The sequence below is a fragment of the Zingiber officinale genome, chromosome 9B, assembly GCF_018446385.1.
Source record: "Zingiber officinale cultivar Zhangliang chromosome 9B, Zo_v1.1, whole genome shotgun sequence".
In the NCBI taxonomy this organism is placed as follows: Eukaryota; Viridiplantae; Streptophyta; class Magnoliopsida; order Zingiberales; family Zingiberaceae; genus Zingiber; species Zingiber officinale.
Genome location: NC_056003.1, coordinates 5893492 through 5904296, shown reverse-complemented (window position 1 = coordinate 5904296; position 10805 = coordinate 5893492). Strand labels below are relative to the sequence as shown.

General features: G+C 36.2%; 1 protein-coding gene across 1 annotated transcript; it reads left to right on the top strand.

The window, feature by feature from the left end:
• The first annotated feature begins 9595 nt into the window (after positions 1-9595).
• LOC122025216 (protein NEGATIVE REGULATOR OF RESISTANCE-like) lies at positions 9596-10012 on the top strand. Its single transcript, XM_042583987.1, has one exon. It carries the CDS (start codon positions 9596-9598, stop codon positions 10010-10012), a length of 417 nt encoding a protein of 138 aa, XP_042439921.1.
• The last annotated feature ends 793 nt before the right edge of the window (positions 10013-10805 follow it).

The following is a 10805-nucleotide window of genomic DNA, read 5'->3' as shown; positions in this document are numbered from 1 at the left end:
CCCCCTCTCTTTCCTTGAGAGGTCATGCTAATTCTTCTGATCCTTCTTTATGGGGGAGCTCGAGGTCGGGCCGCTCAAGACTTTGACCATTACATCAGTTATCACGTTTAACTTCTACACCTGTTTAACTTATCAGTTATCTCAAGGTTGGAGCAATTTATATGACCCTAGGTTTTGATATTTAGACAAAGATTTAAGTTAGGTTTATTGTTGTATTTGATATGCATTGTGAGTATGCAGGATGCAAATACAACAAGGAAAAGTCCAAGTGTAATCTTGACAATAGTGAAAGTTTAAGTGGAGTCTTGGCGATATAAATCCAATCATGTAGTTTTGGCAATGTAAGTCGACGTGTGACTTGGCAAGGTTGAAGTTCTGGAGCCAGGAGTTCTTGGCAGAGGATGAAGTCCCGGAGGTGAGGAGTCTTGGTAATGGAAGACCCGACAACAAAGGACAAGGCCTAAGATAGTTCTTGAAGGTAAGGCGTGAAAAATGGGGAAGCATCCGAGGGATGCAAGGCTGATGGAGGAGACTAAAAGACAAAGTTGAGGTTGTGCGGGCAAGGATGAGTGCATGAGAGATTTTACTTAGAGTAAAATCATAGGTTTAGGATTTTACTAGTCAACTGGCAACTGGATCATGGCACAGAATCTGTGCTCGATGGCTGTGAAAACCAATCTACTAATACTGTAGACAACTGACGAACACGGTAGCAATCAATTGGTACTGTAGCAGTTATTATAGAAGTCGACTGATAAGTTTGGCAGTCGACTGGTATTGAGTCGTTGGGTGTAACATCCGATTTTTTCATAGAGGCCAGTCGACTGGTGTCTTTACCAGTTAACTGGTGGCGGGAAACACAACTTGTATTTCTCCTGAGCTCTATTTAATAAAGCTCGAGGTGGCTGACCATGGTTGACGAATTAGAGGTGGTTAACCCTTATTAGAGTCTTCTAAGCTCTCATATGATCAAGCGTGCTTGTGTGAGGTTGTGACAAGGTTTCTCCACCCACAAAGAGTTACTTGAGCTAGTCAGAGTTTTTCGAGGAATCATCCACTGACAAATCAGGATCGTCCACCTTATGGACAACCGTGGAGTAGGAACCCTATTCTCCTAAATATGTTACATAAACATGTTATTGGGTTTGTGTTTCTTGTCTTTGTATTGTTTAGGGTTTAGCTTCCTTGTTAGTATTTTGTTTTGTATTTCCGCTGCGTACTAACGAGCATAGGAAGCGATGATTTGGGTAAAAATCTATTCACCTCCTCTAGCGGACACAAAGGTCCCAACATAGGGGTCCCACCCTATTCACTGCATCATAAGTTTCCCATTCAAGTCTACTCAAAGGAAATTGTAGATCCGACTGACTAGACTGCTGCATGTTAGCATCTTCTTACAAACTTTGACTGACTATTCCTCTCAAATTGATGTCATCCTATCATCTGTACTCTCAACCATCACACATTCACACCGACACCTTGGAAAGAGGCGTGTCTGTTGGTGCAATTGACCTAGGTTTTGATCGGTACGATCATAGTTTCGATGTGTGTGTCAAAGAGTTTAAGTTAGGTTCACCCTTGTATTTGATATGTGTATTTGAGTTGTGCAGGATACACATGCGACTCAGGTTGATGGCTTCGGGTCCGGTCGAGGATGAAGCATCCGAGGAATCGTGGACAAGGCAGTGAGGACAAGGGCCGAGGGAAGCGACTTCGAGGCATACGTGAAGGATGGCATTGGGGACGAGCCGTGGGCTTGAATGCATCCGAGGGATGAGAGCCAAAGGAAGTAGGCTTGAAGGCAAGAGGTTAAAGCTACAAAGGAAGCGTCAAATGAGTCGTAAGGGTGAGGGTACAAGTGTATGAGAAATTATACTCGGGGTAAATCCTAATTTTAGGGTTTTACTGTAGCAGTACTACAGCGTTACTGTAGCATTACTGTAGTAGTCGACTGCATGTTTTAGCAGTCGACTGGGTGCGAACGGAATGGTTCTTTTCGTTCGGTCAGTGTGGATCACTCGACTGCATGTTTTAGCAGTCGACTACACCAGTCGACTGCATGTTTTAGTAGTAGACTGGTAAATGACCGTTGGCTTACTGTTGGTGCTGCAAAGTAGTCGTTGGCTACCTCCAACGGTAACACCGGTCGACTGATGGTTTTGCCAGGGATTGATCCACCGAAGGATCAAGGGCTCGTGCACCTCAAGGACACGCCATGGAGTAGGAGCAAGCAATCTCCGAACCACTTTACATCGAGCTTGTTAGCGATTTGGTATTTTTTTCTTTATTGTTTTCATTAGTTAGTTCTATTTCTGCGTGTGCACTAATCTTTTATAGAGAAGAAAAGAAGTTGGGGTGACCTAGCTATCCAACCCCCTTTCTAGCCGATCACCGATCCCTTACAATGTCCTCTATAATAAATGCGTGGTAATACACGCACGAGTATTAATAATAATGATCACTACAACAAAAAAGATAAAAGATAACCGATTTTATCCCTTGTCTCTGTCCTTCCAAAACCATTGTAACTAATGGTGTTGTTAAAGACCCCCTCAACGACAACGATTTTAAAACTATTGTCTTTTAATACTAACAACAACAGTTTTGCAATGTCTAAAAATTATTTTCCTTTAAATGCGATAGACAATAATTCTATAACAATTTTAAACTATTATCTTTTAATACCTAATACAAATAAAAGATGAATGAAAATCAAATCTACTTCAATTAACAATATATTATTAAATAAACAACCAATATAAGTATATAAATTATCATTCTTATACTTCTATAACAAACATAATTACTTGCACACAAAAAAATTTTAATTAGAAGACACGCAAAACTACTCCTCTTGACTACATCTTATTGCATGAACTTAAAAGATCTTAGTAGATGCTACTTATCCTCTTGCCTTGAATGTTCTTTGCTCATTGACTTTAATCATCTTCTTGCTTAAATCCCAAAGCTTTCTTGCTAGTTCTTCATTCTTGCGTGGTTATTCGTATCCCCCTCATTGCAATCGTCAAAGTATATACTTGCCAGTCACACCCTTAAGGTTAGATGCAATCCTTCATGTCAACTCCATTATAGCCAGTGTACTCAATAAATTTCTTGTTTTGCAAATTAAGAGAGTTTCTTGACACAATATAGTTATGATATAGATCTATCTCAAGTAGTTATCTTACCCAAGGATGACTTTTTACATCAATAGTGTATCTAGAAATAAAGACAACTGAAGCAACAACTAGGGACGACAAGAATATAAAGCATCCATAATCCAGCAAACTCAACTAGAAAATATCCTAGAACAAGGATCTAGATGATTGTTACAGTCAATTAGCTGTGATTCAAAAGTATCAAAAGAAATGTAATATAAATCGAACATTTATATCCATAAATAACAATTATTATTAATAAAAATACACATCACATCTCAACCAATTAGAGAGTAACAAGGAGCAAGTCCAACATAATCTTAAGCATCAATGTAAACTTGTGGAGTACAAATTGTTTGAAGGAATGTATAATGAGTTAAAAAAAATATGAAACCATTGATTCACCATTTTTTCTTATTGAACTAGAATTACAAAAATGACTTTTACTAATCATTTCTCATAGATTGCTTACCAAATCAAACAGTAGTCTAAGAATCATGGCTGACTAATACAAATCATAAACTGATACATATGACACAGAAATTGATGTGACATGCACAACCAAATACAGTGATAATTATACAGATAAATTGGATACATAACATGAAGCAATTACTAGCAGTACAATATCAATTCTTCTTAACAATCAGCGATGAAGATCAAATTGAGGAAATGAGCCATGTCTTTCCAAAATGTAGCAGGGCTCCTGTAGCATAACCCAATGCATATCAATAGTTGGCATCAAAATTTGCTGGCAAGCCACATCTTCCTTCGTATTTGTAAATGTAGAACTCCTGATTGAAACAATAAAGTATAAAATAAAAACCAAAACACCCATGTAAAGTTGGCACCAATAAAATTACAAACTTTAAAATGTGTGAATGAGGGGTTAAAAAACCAAAAGGAAGCCTATGCTACTCCATAATGAAATTAAAATAAAAAAATCTTAAACTCTATATAGAATCTAATATATTTCTTGATGTAAATGGCAATTCTACAATGATGCATAAAAAATCTTAGCATAAAATCAAGCCTCACCTGAAGTGATCAATCAACAGGAGAAAAAAATACAAAGAGATTGGAAAGCTACAGGACCAATTGAAATAATATGGTTATTCTTACCCAAAAAGTGAGAATGTATTTTAAAATTTATATCATATTTATCCTCTAATTTTCTTTTCTGCAACTCAATTTCAACCATAGAAATAAGCATTTTCTCAATTTCAATTTTGGCAACATGTACAAGAACATAAATAAGCCATAAACAAAATGACTAGCTAGCCATTTTAAAAATACCAATAGCACAGGAACCTACATGCATGATCATTAAATAGTTAGCATCACATATACAATTTCATGTGGATCTCTTTCCAACAAGAGTTGCTCTTGGACTTGCTGGGGCAAAAATTCAAAGAGAACTTTCCATTATTGTTGAAGTTTATTTTTCCACAACCCCTCAATATCAACTACATCATGAGCTAGGATTTCATTTAGTTCAGCAATAAATTGTTGAACCTGAAAAGATAGAAGAGAAATATCAATACAACAGTTTATATCTAGATCACAAATAAATACCAATATATCCTTTGTTTACTCATTTATATCAAACATGCAAAAAGAGGAAAAATAAGGATTAATTCATGCCTTAGGAATAAAACAATCAATCAATCCTTCAAGTTCTGCCTGCTTGCAGATAATATCAGTAATATAGTCTGTAACATTCTTAAATGTTTCTTTCTTAGCCCAAGTCCACTTCCAACGACCTCACCCCTACATGAAGATTAAAAACATGCCAAAAAATAAGACCATTTGAAAAAAAAAAACTTCAGTCCACCTAAAAAATACACATAATATTATTTGTATGAATTTATTCACACAAAAAACTCATTGCTATTGTTTGATGCATTGATGGTTATAAAAAGAATAAATTTTTGGGGAAAATATATTACATTAAAGTGGAGCACAAGCAAACATTTGTGCTTACCTACCATCTTTGAGATGTGCTTCTCCACTTTCTTTACACACCCATACTAATCTTGTGAAAGATAGGTTTATGCAGAGATACCTGGAACATACATCTCATGGCAGCGGAGTTCGCAGGAGGCGAGTAATCACTTACTCGACGGAGACGACGATCAGTGACGTATGGCAAGGGGGAGGAGAGGCGAAGGGGCTTAGAGTTAAAGGAGCGGAGCACGCCACAGCGAGAAGAGCCATCAAGGCGATGCAAAGGTAGATCTGTTTGATTGTGAGAGGAGTCTTGTCAACGCCAGGGCCAAGAAGCCGAAGAATGTGAGAGGAGTCACAATGAAGGGTCGAACGCCTCACTGTCGAGTTGCCAGAGAAGCGTTGGGGGCGATGGAGGTGAGTCTTTGACGAAGAAGGAGGGTCTTTGACGAAGGAAGGACGGGTTTTTTGATGATCGGGACTTTGTGAAATAAGGAAATTAATATTTTAACCAAAATATCTATCATCTTGAAACCCAAAAAAAGTAGAAAAAGACAACGGTCGGAAAAATCGTTGTCGTAGCCCTTGTAACAACAATTAAACACATTGATTTTAAAAATCCGTTGTCGTAGCCACTCTAAACAATGCTAAAAGATAATAGTCTGTTCAAAAATCGTTGTTTTTGTTAAAAAAAAAAGGTGCAAAAAGACAACGGTTTCCTCAAAACCATTGTCTTTTAACTGTTGTTGATTTCATATTTTCTTATAGTGGATGATTACTTTTATCTCATCCCTAACAAATTCCTTCCATATCTTTTTTCTATGTAGCCTACGCCTACACAAAGGAGGACATCTGAAATGACTGATTACTGTTAGGATCCGATGTGACAGATGATTGTTGGGCCTCAACGGTGATGATCTTTTACTCTCCTCTGACCTTTGGATCTGACGGTTGGGGATTGAGAGCCTTAGGGTTTTAAGGTTTCAGCTAGTCGAAAAAATCATTTATTGCTCATTCCCTTACTAAACTTCTTTGTGCTTTCGACACTGACTATTTCCTTCCCCTACCCTTTCGTTTTCTCTTGTAAGTTTCCTTCGATTCTTCTGATTAACTCTCTAGTATTTTTGCTTCCTCTCCTCCTCCATTTTACATGGCCTAGGAGACTCCCTTTCATGTCCTCACCCTATGTTACACCTCCACTATCTCCGACATCAATGGAGGTGACCTAGAGCAGCTTAGGATAACCTTCGAGGTCCCTATGGACTAGAGGATAGCAATTCCCATGACTGCCCCCATTTGCCTCCTCCAAGTTTCTTTGTCTTGTTCAAAGATCACCTTCTAAGCGGCCTTCGCTTTCTTCCCCACCCTTTCTTTTTTGAGGTTTTCCATTACTTTTGGATCCCCCTTCAACAGTTATCGCCCAATTTCATCCGATTACTCTGGGGGATTATGATACTCTTCCGATTGTTTCACCTCCCCTTCAATCCCCACATTTTTTTTTCTATTTCTACTACCCTAAGAAAACTAAACAGGAAATTTCATCTGCCATACCCCAATGAAGGCTATCTTTTTTGATAAAATGTCTGCTTTAAATAAGAACTGAAAACCTCATTATATTTTTATCAAGTCGGTTCCACTAATTTCTTGGTCGACTGGGTGATTGATGGACCTACCACCACCAACAAAACTTGGGGACTTCCGGGCAGAACTCGCATTTGTAATGGCCGCTTGCACCCTTGCCGGGCTGAAGTTCAACATAAATATCTCTTACTCCAAGAGGGTATTTTGTATATATTCAGCTTGAGTCCAATCGAGATTGGTCTAACATATTCCTTCTGTAAGGAATTGTGCTTTAAATCCATGTTTTTTTTAATTGAGATTTTTTTCCCTTTCGTTATAGCTAAAACCATGTGAAAAGTTGCACTTGGTGCTTCCATCAAACTGAATGCAGAGGAACTAAACAATTGGGTGGATATTGAGTTAGAGTTGTGCAATGCACCACCGAACGATTCTTCCTCCATAGTCCCCCAATGATCTTAGTAGATGTGCCATCTAGATCACTTGAGGATACCAAACCACTTTCAAAGAGAAAAAAAAGCATTGTTTGGTGAAGTTTGGGGATCAAGCTCCTTCATTTTTTTTTGGCAAGCACCCCCTGTCTGTTCACGAGGGCTCATCCCTTTAGGTACTGGACCCCTCACCTCTGATGGTGGGCGAGGTCATTAGTGAGCCTCCGATCGGTCATTAAAACACACGTGATTTATCCTCTCTCCTCTCATGTGTAACATATATAGTTTTTATTTTTTTATGATTTTTTTAAACTCCCGGCTATACTAATTTGATATTTTATTTTAGGATTTAAGGGTTAGATTATAATATTATATATATAAAAAAATTCAAATCGATAAAAATTTTCAAATGTGAATTGGGTGTGAGGTATAAGATCTTTAATGTATAGTATATTTTACTGCAGATCATCCACTATGTACTGTGCATTCATGACGGGACATTGTTTTTATTTTTATTTTTTAAAAAATTCAGTTTTGTCAATAAAATTTTATGATGTTTTATAATTTTTAGCCGTACTACTCTACCTTAATTTTAAATCCTAAAGTCTGGCTAAATTAAATTAAAAAAATATATATATTATGCATCTTACAGTATATATAATAGAACACTTTACCGCTCAACTTTTACATTCTATCTTTAAAAGTTTGGGACGTAATATTCCCCACTCACTTATTTTGTCGGCTAACAAAAATTGATAGGTCTTTTCTCTATCTTTTTCATCAACCTTTAATCTTTATCTTATTGGGAAATTGAAAAGATCTTCTGGCTCCATAAAACTAAAAATAAAAAATAAAAGGACATTTAACATGATAATAATAATTTTAATTATAGTTAAAAAATGATTTAGCATTCATTAAAACTCTTTAAATATTAGTTATAACTGCTTCAATTTATTTAAGATTAGTCAAATATAAATAAAATATTTCAACAAAAATATTACAATTAAAAGTACTATAATGTAAAATACTTGAAAAAAATGGTTAAGGGAGTATTTCAGTTAATTTAGTTAATTCGTAATTTTATTTTTAAAAAAATCTAAACTATTTCAGTTTATTATTATGTTATCATCACTTGACTAATGTATTTGAAGTTTAAAATCTCTAAATCATGGTTTGATTTGCGGACGATGATTGGTAAACTCGATTGCCAATCAGTTGAGGTACATAACAACAGATTGATAAGAAAAACACGGTTAATTAAATAATCAATCGAATTAATCAATTTTATATCAATTTAATTTCTTTAATTTTGAACCGATGATTAGCCATCTGTAATTATGTGTATACTACTCTCCTAGGAATCCTATTTTACATATAGCATGACTTTTTTTTTTTCATTAATGATGCCTAGAAAAGACAATATTAAAATTAAAGCAACTTAGAATCATTTACGATAATACAATTATATATATATATAGAACCTTTTCCAACTCATACGTTACATATGAAAACATATCTTTAAAACTTTGAGAGCATATCATTCCCCACTCACTTAGTTTTTGTTGGCTAACATAAATCGATTGGTCTTTTTTCAATTTTACATATTAACCTTTAATCTGTATCTTTAATGGAAAAAAAGAAAAGAAAGGCTCCATTCACAAAATTAAAAGGGACGTTTAACATGGTAATAATAATTGTATTTATAGTTAAAAAAAAACTTTAACATTCATTAAAATTGTTTAAATATTAGTTATAATTGCTTCAATTTAATCAAAATTAATAAAATACTGTTTAAACATTTTAAACAAAATTATTACACTTGAAGTAATTTTAGTAGCATTTTTAATTAAAATCATTACAATGTAAAATACTTGATTAAAAAAATCATATAGCAATTTTTATTAAATTTGTTTTAATTGTTGTATTTATAGTCAAAGTTAGGTATTAAGAATGACCTTTGAAGAAAGGTATTTTTAAAATATAATGTCTTTTTAATATTTTTTTAAAAAAATGTATTATCCCATGATATAAAAATATAAGTGGTATATTTTTTATTTTTATCCTATTAATATAATAATTCAAATACTAGGGCAGTTTTTAAAGTTGATTAACTAGAGTAATTTAAAAGAGATAAGTTGATTAACTTTAAAATTGAAACATTTTAACCGGAATATTATATTATGTGAAAAACTTTCTGAAAAGGTTTTAGATAAAATGTTAATTGATGTTGAAATTTGCTAAATTATTGGGTAATTCAATTCGAATTATTTATTTAAATAATTTTGTAAATTTAATTGATTGAATTATTTATTCATTTTATTTTTATTATTAAAAGGCAAACGAAGAAGCAAGCGTGAGCCGAGATGCTTCGGTGCTCTCCTCCACGCTCCATCGGCTCCTCACTCATCGCCGTTACTAACGCCGTCGCCGTATCTCCGCCGTTTACCTAGAAAGGGCGAAACGCCGTCAGTCCCCCGTTAGATGGAATCCCCCAAGCGGAAGCGCCGCGGCGGCGGCGGCGACGACGACCGCCGCCTCCCCTCCTCAAAGCTCCGCCCAGCTGAGGACCATCCCCAAGCGAACGACGCCGATGTCGAGGAGTTCTTCTCCATCCTCTGTCGGATGCGCGACGCCACGCGCTCGATCGCCGCTGCCAGAAAGGCGATGGCCCCGGCGCCACCACGCTGGACCCCAGCGTTCGCGCTGGAGGATTTCGTGCGGCCCGACGCTGCCATGGTCGAGGCCGATCGCGGGGCGTCGGCGGAGAGGGAGGTCGAGGAGGACCACGATTTGCCACCGCCGTGTCTCGACTTGAACGCGGATCCGGAGCCGGAGGTCCTGGCGCCGGAGAACCCATGCGGCGAGGCGACTTCCAGATGCTCCCGTGCACCGGCTTGATCTGGCCTTCTACCTGCAGCTTGCTCATTTTTAGCGGTAACTAAGACTGTTCTATACTTACCTTCTCTTGCTTCTTTACTTTGCATGAGGTGAGATGCTGCTGTGCCACATTACATGTAAATTAATGCATGTTTAATAGGATCAGCTATGAGATATATGCCGTCAATGATCCTTTCCATCTCACACTATACTATCTGTTAGATTTTGTGAAATTATCACGATGAACAACTCGAAGAACAATTGATTCTTTTTCATAGAAAACAGTATTGGCATCAAGTCGTCTCAAACATTGTGGATGGTATTGAACTCTGCTTTTAGCACCACTTGTCAAAATATTCTGCTTTAAACGATAGATCAGACCTACACTATTTTAGATCAACTACGAAGTAATCTTTACCACTAAGTTCACATAATTAAAATATTTCTTCCTCAATGGAACATCATAAATCTACTTGGTGACCTACCTGTATTTAATATTAAATAAAAGAAAATAAAATGCAGATAAATTAATGCTCTCACCAAGAGACCTTTCAATTCTCATGTTCTTCCTTATTGATGAAGAAACCTGAAAGATCTCACCTCTAAATTTCATAGGACATAAAAAAAGTTCTCCTTGAAAAGAAAACTTTCTTCGTCACGTATCTTTGGACCTCCAAATGTTTTTCAAGGTGTGAATTAGGTTCCAGAACACTCTGAAAAATTATCAGCTCTAACTTTAAGTATAGAAAAAACCCATAATGAAAATCGATCTATGAAATTTTCACTTCAATTGAATCGAGTATATTAACCCAAT

Excerpts from the sequence above, each read along its gene's own strand:
- LOC122025216 (XM_042583987.1), top strand. The coding sequence starts at position 9,596 with ATGGAATCCCCCAAGCGGAAGCGCCGCGGCGGCGGCGGCGACGACGAC.